Below are 17,928 nucleotides of genomic sequence, written 5' to 3'. Positions count from 1 at the left end.
ACTTGCTTCTTTGTCTTCAATGGTACGTTTGTCTTAGCTGTTGCTTTAATGGTAAGTTGTGAAGGTCTGAAAACACCCTCAGAAGCCTGCTCAGTGGCTCCGGACCCATCTGAGAGATTAGTTTCCGTAGGCCCAATACCTTGAGCTTCCAGAGGCCTAGTTGTCTCCACGTGGGAGTCTGAAGCGGCCTGTGGCTCTGAGGTAGCGGGTGTCAGGGGCTGCGAAAGCACCTCACCGAGAACCGGCGACTGGCCTAGAAGAGGTTTAGTCGGTGTTGGACCTTGGATGCCTGTCTTTATCCTTGTCCTTGTGTTTTTTCGGAATTGTGGTCATCGGTTGATCCGACGGCATAGTATAATTGAACCATTGGCCAAAGTAGTGCAAAGCAAAATCAAAACATCGTTTTATAGTGCGTTTGTTAAATATAGCACAAAACCGACTAGTGACGTCGTGATCAGGGCCTAGGCATGGAATACAGTAAGAGTGGAAGTCCTTATGAGGTATTTGCTTCCCACAAGAAATACAATTATTAACTTTTTCTGACATCGGTCTGAGGCAAGAAAAAAAGTTTCCCCAATGGGGTACTTAGCTTTATTGAAGACTTCGGATCTGAAATTCGGCTTCGAAAATCTCAGGAGTCGGCCGACCGGCACTTGCGAACTGCTTCTGCTTCGGGCACCGCGCAGCAAGAAAGACTGAAGAAAATGGCATCGAATGTATCTTGTATACCCCTGGCGCACTGACGTCAGGGAAGAAGCAACAGCAACCGACGCCGGACCAAGACTTTGAACTCTGGCCGACTGCGGGACCGCCTGACGGCAGGATAACCCAAGTGTAATGACTGCAGCAGTGCAATACGATGAACATCTAGGCTATGAGTGAGTGTGCACAACAGGATTATGAAACTATGCTTAAAGTTCCCCGCCAAAACAAACCGCTTTGGATTTTGAGTATCTGAGCATATGGCAGAAAAGGCCAAAGGACTAAATGCCTCTCACTTGTGAAAGTAAACGAATACCTTATCAGAAAGTGCAACAGAATAAGGCCAATCTTATTAATGTATATCCTTGTTCTTAAGCAGTTAAGTGCCTTAATAAGCTTTAAAATATAAAACTTAAAAGATCATCTTGCTGTAAAAGCAGAAGACTGCAAAATGAAGCATGCAGAGAAGTCTACTCCTTTTGCAACTGGAAGTCACCCAGCCCTCTATAATGTATTACACTGGTATTCCCTTTAAGGAGCTACAGGGTCTGAACTGAAATGCTTCATCAGGAAAAGTCTACAAAGCAAGTTACTCATCCAGTGACAAGAAATATACAATTGGAAGTTACATTGCAACCAAGGTATTAAGACCCTTAAAACTCACTTTTTTAAGTAGATTTAATTCTGTTCACTTCCCTTGCTTTATGTCAGAAGCAAAGCACCCTCTCCTCTGCTACCTGTAGATCCAAGTTCAGGAACAAACTTGGGTCACAACAGGGTCAGCTTGAGGGATGGTACAGTATTAAATGACTGAAAGTTCTACTATCCTGGAGGAAGGCTGGTAAGTAATTTATACCTGTGTGACCTCACAGGCTACATTGTACTCTGAAAGGGGGGAGTGACAACATTCTATGTATGGTGGATGGACGAGGCATCAAGCATGCTGATGTCACTGCATGTCTTTCCTCCTCGTATATGACTGCCCACAGGAATAGAATGGCTCATGTCACATCCTCGCTACCTGGCTCACATGAACAGAACTGCAAGGCCAGTTTCCAGAGAGTCCAGAAGGCAGACAAATATACCCAGGACTGCTGGAAAGGAGTTATAGGGGATACCTGGGTACAGCAGGATCGGGGTGTAGAAGACCGTTTAAAGGCCAGCAGTTGACATCTGGTGGGGAACGGAGAGCATTCAAAAAAATACATTAAGTACTTCAAGCAAATCTTTAGATGTGCTGAGATTTGCTCCAAAGTGCTCTACGAAAGTGTTCATGAACTGTGATTTAGCCAAACACAGACACCTTTAATGTGCAACTTTTTGGAAAGTGTGGCTCTGTTAGCAGAGGCAGTGTAATGAACATTAATTAGAAGTTATGTACCTACCATAACGTTCCATGTTAGTTGTCTTCTCTCGCCTTCTTTCTTGCTGGATGGGTTCGGAGCCGATCCTCGGCTCCGACTCGGCACTTGCTTTAGCTCGAGAACTCCTTTTACCAGCTTGAGGCAACCCTATATCCCATGATGCAAGGCGGAACTACCTCAGATCTCGTTTGGCAGCTAACGTACCCTGCTAAAGGTTATCCTAACCAAAATAGGAACAAAGTTTCCTAAAAGAAGTCCTCATAACAAAGATCCAGAGGAAACAAACTAATAGGAACTCTTCAAGATCTGTCCAGGCCAGGGGGGAAGGAGGGAGGGCCTTAAGAAAGAAGGCGAGAAGACAACTAACATGGAACGTTATGGTAGGTACATAACTTCTAAATGTTAAGTTGTCAATCTCGCCTTCATTCTTGCTGGATGGGACCGCGTCCCTAGCACCTGTATCCCGGGTGGCTCAATGGAACAGACTCTTGAGAACTGTGGAACCAAAACTGGCCCTATCTCTGGAGGCCAAATCCAACTTGTAATGAGAAACAAAGGTATGAGGCGTGGCCCAAGTAGCTGCTGCACAAATGGTATCAATGGGAAGTCTATCCTGAAAAGCTGCAGAAGTGGATAGACTCCTGGTCGAGTGTGCTTTTGGCTTAGAAGGTGGTAGTTTGCCTCTGAGAGAGTACACATAGGAAATGGTGGAAGTCAACCATCTGGATAAGGTCACTTTAGAAACTGGAAGACCTAACCTGTTTTCTGCATAAGAGACAAACAATTGGTCCGATTTTCTAATTTGTTTAGTCCTATGCAAGTAGTACCTGAGCTGACGATGGACATCCAAAAAATGCAATTTCTGTTCAGCTCTGTCAGAATAGTTAGGGAAAAAGACTGGTAATTCTATAGATTGGTTAATATTGGTTTGAGATACAACCTTGGGGAGAAAGGAAGGGTTAGTTCTTAACGATACCCTGTCCTTATGGAAAACCAAATAAGGTGAACGAATACAGAGAGCTTGAATCTCGGAAACCCTTCTAGCAGAAGTGACAGCCAGTAAAAATATAGTTTTCCACGTCAATAACTTCAAAGAACATGAAGCAGACTGTTCGAAAGGAGGTAGTATCAAGGATGCTAACATTAAGTTTAGATCCCATTGCGGAGGAGGATGCTTTATAGGTGGTTTTAGGAGAAAACTCCTCTCAAAAAGGCCTTGCATAATCTATGAGACATGATGTTATTGTCATGCAAGCCAACATGATACTTGGAAATGGCAGCCAGTTGTACTTTGACTGTAGATGACGAGGATCCCGAATGAAAAACCTCCGCTAGGAAATCTAAAACAGAATGTACGGGAGCAGTAAAAGGATCAATATTTCTGGAGTTTGCCCAAATCGAAAACCGTCGCCACTTGCTAGCATATATAGTCCTAGTGGACGACTTCAAAGAAGACACTAAAATGTCTCTGACTTAGTCAGAAATCATTGGTAGCCTGGCTAGGGAAGGAAGTGGAGCAACCAAGCAGTGAGGTTGAGAGAATGAACGGCCCGGTGCTGCTGACCCGACTGGTGGATCAAAAGATCCGGAACTGGGTCCAGATGCCAGGGCTGCACCAGAAGGTGACGATGCAGAGACGGAAACCAAATCTGTCGAGGCCAAAAGGGAGCAATGAGGATCAATTTGGCTCTCAAAACGGTGGCTTTCTGAATGACTTGTGGAATCAATGGAAAAGGAGGAAAAGCATAAAGAAGTCCCCGCGGCCAATCCTGGGTTAGAGAGTCTCTCAGGGGTTGGCCTGGAAGGAAATAGAGTGAAATAGTCTGGGCACTTGTTGTTTTGAGGGGTAGAAAAGATCGCAACAAGGAGTGCCCCACTTCAGAAAAATCTGATCCACTACAGATTGATTGAGAGACCACTCGTGAGGCATCAGAATAGATCTGCTTAGCCTGTCCGCCAATAGGTTGGACCTGCCGGGATGTGCGTTGCTATCAGAAACCGCTGAGAAGAGATCGCCCATTGCCAAAGTCTGAGAGCTTCTCAACATAAGGGATAGGACCTGGTTCCGCCCTGTTTGTTGATGTACCAGACCACGGACATGTTGTCCGTCTGTACTGCAATAGTCGCCGTGGGAAGAAAGTCGAGGGCTTGCAACGTTAAAAGCACTGCTCTCATCTCCAGGACATTTATGTGCAGATGGTATTCTATGGGTTGCCACGTCCCGTGGACCATCCTGCCCTGATAATGCCCCCCCCACCCGATCAGGGAGGCATCCGTGGTGACTGTGGCAACTGGAGGAGGGGGAACAAAGGGTCGGCCCTGATGAAGAAGAGGGGAGGATATCCACCAGCCCAGATGAGCCCTGCAAGACTGTGTCACTAAGATCTCGTGTCTCATCGGAAGATCGTGATACGACCACTGTGTGAAAAGCATCCACTGCAGGAGACGCATGTGAAAGTGAGCCAGTGGTAGAAGAACAATGGCCGCAGCCATTAGACCTAGAACTTTCAGAACAAACCTGGCTTTGATCTTTTTGCTTTGTAACAGAAGCCGAACAAATTTTTGGATGTCCAGAATTCTTTGATCTGTTAGTCTGGCTAACATTTTGACGGTATTTAACTCTGCGCCTATAAAGGTGATAGATTGGCAAGGCAGCAGATTGGCAAGGCAGCAGAGAAGATTTTACGAAATTTACTGAAATTCCCAGATTCTTGCAAAGCTGTAGGGTGTAGTCTCTGGACTGAAGAAGCTGACACTTGGTGGTGGCGGAGAGGAGCCAGTCGTCCAAATAAGGAAACACCTGGAATCCTCGACGTCTCAGGTGAGCTGTGACCACTGCCATGCATTTGGTAAACACTCTGGGGGCTGAAGTGAGGCCAAAGGGCAGGGCTCTGAATTGGTAATGACTGGTCCCTAGCCGAAAGCGGAGAAACCTCCTGGAGCGCCTGTGAATCTTTATGTGATAGTACGCATCCTGAAGGTCTATAGAGCACATCCAGTTGTCCTTGCCCAGAAAGGGCAGAATGGACTGAAGCGTGACCATCCGAATCTTGCCTTTTGACAAATCTGTTCAGATTGCTGAGGTCTAATATTGGTCTCCACTCTACCGTCCTTTTGGGGACCAAAAGAATCTTGAGTAGACGCCGGATCCTACTTGGTCTGCCGGCACTGTCTGGACGGCTCTTTTTTCTAGGAGTTTTGAAACCTCCTGTTTTGCCAAATCCCTTTGACCGGGTGAGATGTCTGGAAGGGATTGTAGAGGTAGGAAACCTTCGAAGGGATCTTGTAACCCTCGGATATAATCGACTGTACCCACTTCTCTTGGGATAGGGATTGCCAGGCTACTGGGTACAGTGAAATCCTTCCCCCGACTGCCTCCAAGGGTGGACAGTCGGGCAACACCTCAGGGATGCTGAAAGGGCTTCTCAGGAAGAGACTCCCTGTTGCCCTGGTTCTGAGGACCCCCCCTGCCTCTAGGGCAGCGTCTATTATTGTTACCCTCTCTGCCTCTCGGGGGAAACTGACCACGTGTGTCCGGTGTAGCTCCTTGGGCTTTACGGAACCACATCTTCCCCCCTTTCTGACCCTTGGGATATGGTCTAGGAGTGGAAAACTGGACTCCAACGGCAGAGAGAGTCTTACCGTCCTGCTCACACCTGGTCAAGGTATCCTTCACTTGAGGCCCGAACAAAGCCGAACCGTCAAAGGGGGTATTAGTGAAGGACGCCTTAAAGGGGTCCGCAAAATTACACAGCCGCATCCAGGCTTGGCGTCTAAGAGCAACTCCTGTGCCTGCGGCCCTGCTCGCTCCATCGGCTGCATAAGATATGAGCCGCATAGAGGAGTTAGATATGGAATTCAGGATAGCAAGCTGTGAGGCAATCTTTTCCTGAGCCCCAGCAGCAGAAGGATCCTGGACTACTTCACCCAGTTCTTTGAGAATATCTCATTGAAGCCTGGTGAAGTGACAAAGGTAATTCAGCGAACGCATAGCAAAGGTCGCTGAAGAAAACATCCGCTTTCCATACCTGTCCATGGTCCTAGAATCCTTATTAGGAGGATGGACAGGTACTGAAGGATCCGCCAGTTCCTTCTTAGTGGCCGCCACCACCATAGCATCCACAGAGACACCTTTGGAAAGGAACTGTTTATCCGACGGGCTGTAATGCACATGGATGATCTCCTGGGGTCAGGTTCCACAGAATCTGGAGCTTCACGCCTTTCGAGCCACTACCTGCATGAGTGGGTCGAAGGCAGAGACACCCAGGAGGTGGAGGGTCGGGATCCAAAAGCCTCCAGGTATACCGACTCATCCTCGGAGGGGTCAATGGAGGGCCAATTCCCCCTCTGTTTGAGGAGCTCAAGGATGTCTGAAAAGGAGACATCCTCAGAGGGGACCGTGGGGAACCCTCAGACTCATCTAAGTCGGTATCAGATGTAGTAGACTCAGGGGAGTCTGTGTGTTTCCTCTTACACGTCCTCTTCCGAGGGGTTCCCCTGCAGGGTCAGGAGAAACCTCGGAAGAGGAGGAAATTCCCAGTGGGGAAACCTGGGGCGATGGATCCCTGGGCCTGAGAGCAAGAGGCTGGCAAGAGGCATCTGCAGGCACTGATGAGGGAGGAGCTAGAGGGATAGACCGTTGACCAGGCTCAGAGGCCAGGACACTCCTCATCACCTCAAAGGCTCCTCTCCCCGGGAGACCGGAACACACCCGCTCCGAAGAAACAGGAATGGTCGGCTCCAAGGAGAGAGAAGGCTCTGAGGCCGATGTCGGCGCCGAGCTTACCAAAGCCGAAGCCCCGAGAGGAGAGCGGGTCGGACAAGGGTCCGATGCCACTAGCCCCTCGGAGCAGACAGTGGAAACCCGACGACCGGATCCCTCCAAGGAAGGTCTCAAGGAGGAGATCGGAGCCGAGGACGACGGAGCCGAAGGATGTATCGGCTCCAGCATCGAAACAGTCGCTGTCCCAAGAAGCTCCGGCTCCGAACTCTGGTGTGGAGTCGGAGGAGGAAGTTCAAGAATTGGGGCTATAGCCGAAGTCTGTTGAGACGGGCTATGGAGCATTTGGGCCAGTGCCTGAGACTTCAACAGCCTGCTTACCACCCTCTCCAAGTCGTGGTCAGACAGCCTGGAAGATCTCGAAGATTGGCTCCGATGGCTCCACTCCGACAAAAGAGGAGATCCCAGAGCCGAATGGATACTCATAATAGAGGGGGACCGAGATCTCTTACGGGTCGAAGCCATCGGAGCCGAAGTCCCTAGAACTCCAGATGGAGCCGAGGATTTCGGCCCCGATGCTGGATAAAGTGTCGGCTCCAGCCGGAGCCGACAAGGCCACAGTAGTCAGGGTATCGGAGCCGGCCGGCACCGAACCCACTACTCGAGTAGAAGTATCGACTCCAGCCGGAGCCGATATCGGCTCCGACGGAGCCGGAGCCACCGGAGGAGGCTTGGACACTGTAGCCTGAACCTTCGGTGGCTTAAGAGGTTTTCCTGATCCTGATTTAGGAGGAGAACCTTCAGGTTTAAGTAAACCTCAGAGGATTAGTTTGTTCCTCCTTTCCTGCAGGACTCTCTGGCTAAAAGCATGACACAATGCACAGGAGTCCTGCAGGTGCAAAGGCCCCAGGCAATAAACACAAGAAGTGTGACAGTCTGTCAGAGACATTTTCTGACAGCACTGGTCACACTTCTTGAAGCCTGAGACCTTGCCTTCTTTAGACATCCTACAAGGATAGAACACAAACAGTCCCAACAAACACACAAATTAATCCCTTACACAAGCACACAGGAAGGGATAACAGAAAGGGACTAGGCCTGACTAAACTACTTTAGACAAAACTTATAAAAAGTTTATAAAAAGGTTGAAAAATAGGGAACAGGGTGGGCTGTAACTAATTACAGACTACACTAACACTAACAGGGAAAAATAAACCCCTAACTACACTTTTTCTTACTTGACTAAGAAAAAACTTACCTCAGCTGGCAAAGGAGACCTCTTTCGCTAAGCGGCAAACGAGATCTGAGGTAGTTCCGCCTTGCATCATGGGATATAGGGTTGCCTCGAGCTGGTAAAAGGAGTTCTCGAGCTAAAGCAAGTGCCGAGTCGGAGCCGAGGATCGGCTCCGAACCCATCCAGCAAGAATGAAGGCGAGATTGACAACTTAACATCAGCTTTACTCCTGGTACAAATATGCAGATTCCCGACCTAAAACCAGTGAAGCCAAGGTAGACATCAAATTATAATGCAGCAGGATGCAAGACGAAGACTGAGGACACCACAAAATCATGTGCTGAGTATGCAGAAATGCAAATACAGTCAACAAAAAGTGGCCTAAAACAGACTATAAAACTGAAAATTGTCGGGAATAAGAGCAAATATAGCAGAAATAAGTCACCTTATTTCGACATCTGCACATTTTTGGCTCTGTACAACAGGACAGCAAACAAATGCCATGCTACTGAAAATTGCTCCACAACGTACTCTTAAATGCCACAATATTACTTAAAGTGTACTTGGAACACAGATGCAAATGAAATAGACAAATCACTAAATCATACACTAACAGACCATAAAGTAAAACATACTTCCATTTCCTTATTTACTTACAATTTTGTATCCTGGGCTTCTTTCTGCATAATCGTCATGATCATTCTACATGCAGCAGAGCAGCCTTCGGGAGTTGAATGCATTGTAATAGGTTTTTCTGCAGCACCAGCATTTTCTTTGCGGTGAATATCAATTCTGAAACAAGACTATCATTTGTCAACATTTATATTTATACACATATAAATATATATATATATATATATATATATATATATATATATATATATATATATATATACATACACACACACATACACACACGTACGTGCACATGTGCGCACACATTATATACACACATCAGATGTACATAATAGCACACTTAAAATACAGATGCAATACACAACTGCACAATGAGCAAGTCAGATTAAGACCATGCAAACCTCATCAGAGAGGATGCAACCAGCATTCTGACAGGACTCGACATATCCATTCTCAGCTCATTTATTAGAGACCCTTGTTTGATAGATCCCAACTTGACCACACTTGTGGATGTCCATGCACCAGACACCTGACAAAACACCTAGTGATGTTAAATGCTGCTACAAAGCATTACTGTTACAAGCATCTGTGAATTCACTCATTAAAGTTTAGTGAGCACCCAAATTTGACAAAAACAAAGTGGTTAAGCCTTAACATAAAAGCAACTCCAGCAGCATTGGATGGAAAGACCTCTCATCTGCTTGGGGATGTGGTACACTACTCCATGTAATTCCCTGTTCCAGGAAAAGCAGAGCAGGTCTCCACACAGCACTGATAATGCAGCAAGCCAGACTCACACAGGCAAAGGATGAATGAGTAATGCTCACTCCTTCAGTGAGCATTACTCATTCATCCTTTGCCTGTGTGAGTAATGCTCTCCTTCAGTGAGTATTACTCACACAGGCAAAGGATGAATGAGTAATGCTCACTGAAGGAGTCAAATCAGTTGCTAACAGGGGCAGAAAACTCTCTTGGCTGCCTGGATAACAAGTCTCCTAAGGACTGCTCACCCATTCTGAACTGGGCAAGTTCCTAATGAGGGATGACCAGGCTGAAGTCCCTTCGGGGGCGAGGCTTGACCGTCAGCAAGTGCAAGGAAAAAGAGCACCAACAGAACAAAAGGACCTGCTTTGTAATTTTAAACCCTTCCTTCCATGCAGCAAAGATGACCAACAGCTGGTCTGTCATCCTAGACTCGTGCATGTGGTTCAAGTACTGCCAGAGATGTCCATACCTATCCAGGATATGAAGACATCTCTCCGGTTAGCAATTACAAAGAAAATTAGGAAGTCACTGTGTGCTCTGAGAAGCCTCTACACCACATTTGGCAGTGAAGCAATTACTTTAGGAGGAGACCGTCACTATGAAATAACAGATATAGTTCTTTAGGGAAGCCTAAATTTCAGAGACAGGACACGAAGTGGCAGCTACCAAAATTTAACCTCAGACACCATTCTTCAATCCCATCAGGCTTGTAGACTTGAATTGTGAATTGGCAAGCCAGGCCACCATGATGCTCATGTGCCACACAGGAGGGATTCCTCAGAGAATGAGGGATGCAGCATTCATTTAAGCAGCACGTGTCAATTTACTATGCCTCAATTTTTTCCTATTTAACTCGCTCCTTCCAGTGGAGCTCAGGAAATTTGCACTGCAACTTCCAATAGGTGGAGCCAAAGCTTTTTGATAGATTCCACATCCTCACATTTCAAACAAATGTGAAAATCTCTGGAACCATATGGGTCACTAAAGAAATGTAACTGTCAAATTCTTCAGCACCAACTTTATTTATTTTGAAGTGGCAGTATTCTTGAGATTCTGGATCTTAAACTGAATTACAGTAAACACAGTTAGCTATTAAATTTATATACTTTGTAAACATACAATCTCAACACATACTGCCAGCAACACTTCATTCACTGAGCTGACAGCTTTCATACAAGGCTAAACAGTTCTGTCTGTGCTACTTGGTTATCAAAATATTTAGAGAAGCATGACATTTGTTACAATATAAATTATATGAACAGCAACTAATATTTCTGTATCTGCACTAGACACAAGTCAAATATCAATGCATATGTCTGTGCTATTAAGCTTTAAGATGAAATATTTTATTACTGCAGAAACACCTGGAGGGGGTCACTAGGGTGAGATGAGTTAAGGTCACAATGCACAGAACAGCTACCATGCACCATTACCATGGAATAACTCAAACTGACAGTGGCTTCAACAGGTGGTACACACCTTCAGTCTGTGGGCCTGGTCTCATCCTAGATGCCTGGAATAATTTCCCAATTCAGACATTGAAATGCAGCACAACAGGGGTGGCTGCATATCTGGATGTGCTGCCCTTTGGATGAGACATTAAACCAAGGTCTATTCTACCAAAGTTGCTGGCTGCTCAGCTTATATAAAAAAAATTCCATACTACTTTTCCTTCCAGTAAGAATAGGGGAAGCTCCCTGGTATCCTAACCAAATCTTCCTTAGTCCGTATACATCCCATCTTGGGTCTCCCCTAAGAAACTGCTAATGGGAATAGCCCAATAAAAGCAAAAGCAAATAAATGTAGGGGTATGAAGAAAGTCACTATCCCCTTCAAAAATAAAATTGGGGAAAGTACAGTTTTGTACCTACCATAAATGTAGATGTTAGAGTGTTCACCCTGCTGCAGTGATCACACTTGGATTATCCTGCCATCAGGCGGTCCCGCAGTCGGCCCGAAGTCCAAAATCTTGGTCCGGCGTCGGTTGCTGTCGCTTCTTCCTGGACGTCAGTGCGCCAGGGGGTATACAAGTGGCATCCGCCATTTTCTTCAGTTTTTCTTGCCCCAGATGTCAGGTGCCCCCAATAGGTAGGCAATATATATATATATATATATATATATATATATATATATATATATATATATATATATATATATATAAAACAATACCTTTAGCCACAAGCAAATACACCACAGAGGTAGCATAGGATAGAGTGGTAGAGAAGTTCAGCTAGTTCAGAGGGGATGGAGGGAGGGTAACCTGGACTGCAGCAGGGTGAACACTAACATCTACATTTATGGTAGGTACAAAACTGTACTATGTTCATCGTGTTACCCTGCTGCAGTCATCGCACTTAAGTTGAATCCCAAAGCTAAGGATGGGAGGTGGAGTCAAATAGGGTTAGAAGAAGCTAGTAAGCCCTGCAGAACTGCAGTGGACAAACCAGCTCTAGTCTTAGAGTATAGAGGTAAGTGATAGTGCTTGGTGAAGGCGTGCACTGAACTCCAAGTAGCAGCTTCTAGAATATCCTTGGTTGGCACTCCCCTGAGAAAGGCTGCTGATGTAGCTGTAAGCCCTGGTGGAGTGGGACCTAATGTTAGCAGGTATTGGTTTCCCATGATGTGTGTAGCAGAATCGTATGCAATTGCCTATCCATTTAGAAATGGTCTGTTTTGAGATAGCTTTTCCTTGTGATCCTGTAGCATAGGCTACAAAAAGCTGGTCAGATTTTCTGAAAGCCTTAGTTTTATCCAAGTAGTAACGCAATTGCCTGTGAATGTCCAAAGAGTGCAGGAGTCTTTCTCCTTTGTTCTGGGGATTTGGGAAGGTGGGCAAGTGAATGGTTTGGTTTAGGGCCACACTGGATACCACCTTTGGCATAAAGGAAGGATTAGTTCATAGAGAGAATCTGTCTTGATGAAAAATGAGGAAAGGTTCCACTGCCATTAGTGCCTGTAGCTCTGAGACTCTTCTAGCTGAGGTTATTGCTAGTAGTAAGGCAGTCTTCCATGAAAAAAAATTTAAATCAGCTGAAAAAGCTGGTTCAAAGGGCGGCAATGTAAGCTTTTCCAGAACAAAGTTGAGATCCCAAGTAGGTGTTGGAGCTCTCCTTGGTGGTCTCAAGTTCTTAGCCCCCCCTGAGGTACTGTCTTAAGAGTGGATGTGAGAATAAAGGAGGATCCATGCTGTAATGAGCTGAAATTGCTGAGGTGTGGATCTTAATAGATGAAAGGGAAAGTCCTTTGTGTAACATCTCAGTTAAATATTGTAGAATCTGAGGGATGTTTGGATCAAGGGGATTTAAGCCTTTAGCCTGGTTCCAGGCGCAAAATCTTTTCCATTTCTCTGAATATGCTTTCCTGGTGCTGGGCCTCCTGGCCTCCAGAATGACATCCATAACCGCTTTGGGTAAAGGTGTTGGCTGGTTGTTTAGGTAATTTGCCATGCAGCCAGGTTTAAGGTCTTGAGCTGGCTGTGTAGAATCTGATTGTCTCACTGGGTGAGCAGGTGAGGAATTTGTGGCAAAATCCATGGTGAGCCATGGGCCATTTTCCTTAAAATTGGATACCAATGCTGGCATGGCCAGTCTGGTGCAATGAGCATTATTTGTGGCCTCTCTAATCTGACTTTCAGCAGTACCTTTGCTAGAAGAGGCAGTGGAGGGAAGACATACACTGTCAATGTTTTCCAACTGAATGAGAGGGCGTCCACTTTCCAAGCTAGTGGATGGAAGGTCCTTGTGCAAAATTTTTGAAGTTGGTAGTTGTGGGGGCTTGCAAACACATCTATGTCTGGGTGTCCCCCATCTTTGAGCTATCATTGCAAATACTTGTGGATCTAGTTTCCATTCGTGTGGATCCATGATGTTTCTGCTTAGGTCGTCTGCCAATGTGTTTTTCTTTCCTGGCAGGAATTGTGCTTGTAATTGAACCTGGTAAGATACTGCAGTGTTCCACAAGGTCTTTGCTTGTCTGCATAGAGGGTAGGAATGTGTGCCCCCTTGCTTATGTACCACATGACTGTGGTATTGTCTGTTATTAGTTGTCCTGGGTGTAGAAGGTCCTTGAAAGCTGTTAGGGCATTCTGTACTGCTAGCATTTATTTTTGATTGATATGCAGATGCCTCTGATCTGTAGTCCATTTGCCCTGAATGCACTGCCCTGCCATGTGTGCTCCCCAGGCATAGTCCGATGCATCTGTTGTCATAGTTTGCCTGGCTGTGGTTAAGGTGAAAGGCTGACCCTTGTTGAGGTGATATGCCTGTGCCCACCAGAGAAACTCCTGTTGAAGGCAGGGAATGAGTGGTATCATTGTTTCCAAGCTGTGGCTGTGCTGAGTTCACACACTTTTCAGGTACCATTGTAATTTCCTCATATGCAGTTTTGCAAATGGTATTAGTAGTATGCAAGATGCCATGAATCCCAAGGCCTGCAGAATTTTTCTTGCAGGGAGTTGGGTCTTTGTTGCCATTATTTTGAAATATTGAAACAGCTGTCGTTGCTTGTCTGGTGTGAGATAAGCCATCTGGGCCATTGTATTCAAGCTGGCACCCAGGAATATTATGTTTTGCGAGGGCACTAGTTTTGATTTCTTTTCGTTTACTATGTACCCTAGGAAACTTAGAAGGTGCTTGACAAATGGCAGATGCTTTAAAAGAATGTCCTTGCTTTCTGCTTGAATAAGGCAGCCGTCCAGGTATGGGTATATTTGAATTCCTCTGTCTGCAGTATGCAATTACTGGTGCCAGGCATTTTGTGAAGACCCTGGGCGCAGTAGATAAGCCAAAGGGCAGTGCAGAGAATTGATAATGCGTTGAACCTGCAATGAAGCTGAGGTATCTTCTGCAATTTTGTCCGATAGGGACATGCAGGTATGCCTCCTTGAGGTCCAAAGTGACTAGCCAAGCATTCTTGCCCAGCATAGGAAGAAGCTGCTGTAGTGTTAGCATCTTGAATTTTGGTACTTGCAGATAGGTGTTCAGAATGGGTCTACATGCCTTGCCCTTTCTTGGGACTAGGAAGAGTCTTGAGTAAAATCCTTGTCCTTGCTCCTGTGTAGGTACCTGTTGAATGGCTCTCATGTTCATGAGAGCTGTAATTTGTTTTTGTGCCTCTGCCCATTGATTTGGTGGCAGGTTTGGCATTCCTTTGATCCTTGGTAAGGTATGAAAGTGGAATCTGTATCCTTAAGAGACAATGTTTAGAACCCATTTGTCTTTTGTGATAATGTGCCAGTTGTCTGCAAAAAATGCTAGTTTTCCTCCCAAGGGTGTTGCCAGGAGAGATTTGCTTGGTAGTTTGAGGATAGAGTCATTGTGTTTGTCCTCTGCTAGCTTGGGGCCTGTCTTCTCCTCCTTTCTGGGTAGCAGAACCCCATTGGCGAGGTTTGTAAGGGCCCTGTGACTGACCACTGCCCCTTGGGCATCTGTACTTGCCCCTGTGATCTGTCTGAAGCTGGAAAGGACCAGTTTTTTGTTGGCCAATTTCTGCTGAAGCGAGGGGATTATACCTGCAAAAAATCATTGACCGTTTGCATAGACTTTGCCTTATCCTCCATTTTCTTTAAAACTTCTTCTGCTTTGACACCAAATAATACATCCTGCTGTAAAGGTGCATCCAATAATTTTGCTTTAACATGGTCAGGGAGGGTTTGTTCTTTTAACCAAGCATGTCTACGTACGACAGAGCCAGTAACAGCTGCTCTACAGGAAGCTTCCAATGAATCAAATCTGCATTGTAAAGTATGTTTGCCCACCTATTCAGCTGCATGCAACAGATCCTGCATTTCTTTGAATTCAGGCTGTTCAGAATGTGTGCTCATTTTTTGTTTTAACTGAGACATTAGGAATTGTTGATATTTCAACATGTGGAACTGGCAATTTAATGCTCTCATAGCCAGAGTTGCTGAGGTGCATATTTTCTTTCCCCATCTATCTAGGGCTCTGGAATCCATTTCAGAGGGCACAGGATTTTTAGCCATAGAAGCTTTTGCTCCCCTAGGACCCTGGGAAATTGTTTCTGGGTCAGCTACAGGGCTTTTATAAAGGAATTTGTGAGAGTCAGGAACTCTGTAGTATCTGTCTGGTTTGGCTGGAGCAGGAGGTAGAGTGTCTGTATTTAAACTACACTCCAAATAAACATCATCCACAATATCTAAAATAGGAGGGATAGCAAGAGGTCTGTGCTGGGGTAGTAAAAGGAACTCTGAGCCTTTTCTTAGAATCTGAGTAATCCTGGCCTTCCCAGTGGAAATGTTCCCTCATAGTATGTAAAGTTTCCCCAAAAGAGTAGTCTTCAGGGGGAGATGCTGAGGGAAGAGTCTTCAGCATCAGAATCTTCATAAGATGGAAAAATGTAATCCTGTTCCTCAGAAGAATCTGAGGGGAGAGAAACGTGTTCAGAGGATGCATAATCCTCCTCTTGTCTTGGTCTTTTATCAGGAGGGGGATGGGGACCCCTGATAAAGGTAATCAAATCTTCAGCCATCTTAAGCATCTGTTTCTTAGGCATGGGGCCTTGAACTGTAGACTGATGTACAGTTTTCTTAGGTTTTAAAGGAGTTTTAAGGTTAGCATAAGATTTAATGGTGAGTGTAATCGGTCTGAAGTCACCTTCTGCAACCGAAGGTGTTTCCACTGCACTGGTGTCTAGTTCTGCTCCGGTGTCGGTAGATGGCTGCGTTGGCCTAGTAGACTCTGCTTGGGAATCTGCAGCTGTCTGGGGTTCCAGTTCTGCAGTCGTCAGGGGCTGTGTAGGCGCCTCACTGAAAACCAGAGAACCGTCAACAGGCCTAGCTGAGGCCTTGGGGTCTGGCTTATTCCTAGGCTGCCTGTCCTTATCCTTGCGTTTTTTATGAATGGCGGTCATCAGCTGCTCCGACGGCATGATATAATTAAATTTCCTATCAAAGTAATGCCATGCAAACTCAAAACGGCGTTTGATAGTTTGTTTATTAAACCTAGCGCAAAACCGACAACCTGTGACGTCGTGGTCTGGGCCTAGGCAAGGAATACAAAATTAGTGAAAGTCCTTATGAGGTATTTGCTTCCCACAAGAAATGCAATTAACTTTTTCTGACATCGGACTGAGGCACGAAACTGTTCCCCAACAGGGTACTTAGCTTTATTGAAGACTTCGGACTGAAATTCAAAACAAAAATCTCAGGTGTCGGCCGACTGGCACTTGCGAACTGCTTCTGCTTCAGGCAAGAAAGACTGAAGAAAATGGCGTTGGATGCCACTTCTATATCCCTGGTGCACAGACATCAGGGAAGAAGCGACAGCAACCGACGCCGGACCAAGACTTTGGAATTCGGGCCAACTGCGGGACCGCCTGAAGGCAGGATAACCCAAGTGTGATGACTGCAGCAGGGCAGCACGATGAACATGTACACGATACTACTCTGCCCAGAATGAGAAATGCCTCCACTCACTGGCATGTGCCTGATTAGGGATAAGGCTTACTAACAAACATCAGAGATCCCCACCAGCATGCCTGGCAGAATAACACTGCTAAAACAACTAACTATATAACAAATAAAAAGCCTATCTAAAAGTCCACTCGGAGTAAAAAGTTAAACTATTCTGAAAAAAAAAATACTATCCCTCAACATATCAAGGATAAATGTCCACCCCAACAGTCTAACCAGAAAATCCACAAATCTCAAATAAGTAACTACATTTGTGGATTACCCCTTTCTACAAAGTTGTTGCAAAGAAACATTAAACCACCAGATCACTATAGGAATTACTTTAACACTACTCACCCTTTAAATATAAAAAGGGGGAAGGGATTTACTGTAAACCAATTCATCTCTCACTTGCCGCCAAAACAGCTGCATACAGTCATTCCATCATGCACACTCCCACTTCCAGAAGTACCACCACCTAGTCCATGGACTCTTCTAGTACTTGGTGATGACATCACCACAGACACCACCACTAAGGTACTTGAAAAAATCATCTGAAACTACTTCCTTCAAAATACCATCCTGACAGAACACTGATTTAAATTCAATATCACACATGCGTATCTACAAATACTTGGAAAATGGTAAAATGAGAGTCATGTACTTACCATAACATCAGATCTGGGTTTTCATATTCTGTCCATTCCTTTACATATGGGTCTTCGATCAGACTCCAGACACTTCAAAGCTTAGGATCTGGTGCTCAGGCTCCTCCCACTATCCATAATCCCTAAGCACAGAGCAAGTTACCTCAGTTTTTCAAATGGGTATAAGTCGGCAAGCTAAGAAAAAAAAAACATAAGAAATATACACTAAAGCATACCATACGGTGAAGGATTAAGTGCTTGCCAAGAAGAAAAAGTAGAGAGATAGCTTGAACTTTCAGTAACCAAGGCAAGGTCAGTTACATCCATCTCAGAACATTACAAGATGAAAAATTATTATGAGGGGGTGGAGGGCGGGTAGAAGAATGGACAGAATACAAACATATCTAAACTTTTTTTTTTTTTAACTATCAGAGGTCTTTTCCATTAATTTC

General features: G+C 45.3%; 1 protein-coding gene across 1 annotated transcript in view; it reads right to left on the bottom strand.

The window, feature by feature from the left end:
• The window catches only part of IGF2BP3 (insulin like growth factor 2 mRNA binding protein 3), a 1,266,240-nt gene that overhangs the window by 505,534 nt on the left and 742,778 nt on the right, over nt 1-17,928 (bottom strand). Inside the window, exon 11 of the mRNA XM_044064618.1 lies at nt 8,678-8,812. Coding sequence (XP_043920553.1) covers nt 8,678-8,812 — 135 coding nt within the window. The remainder of the gene's footprint in view (nt 1-8,677; nt 8,813-17,928) is intronic.

This window comes from Protopterus annectens, chromosome 3.part0 (assembly GCF_019279795.1).
Source record: "Protopterus annectens isolate FY-2018-M chromosome 3.part0, PAN1.0, whole genome shotgun sequence".
In the NCBI taxonomy this organism is placed as follows: Eukaryota; Metazoa; Chordata; order Ceratodontiformes; family Protopteridae; genus Protopterus; species Protopterus annectens.
The sequence above is the reverse complement of the archived record's forward strand: the minus strand, read 5'-3'. Positions and strand labels throughout refer to the sequence as shown.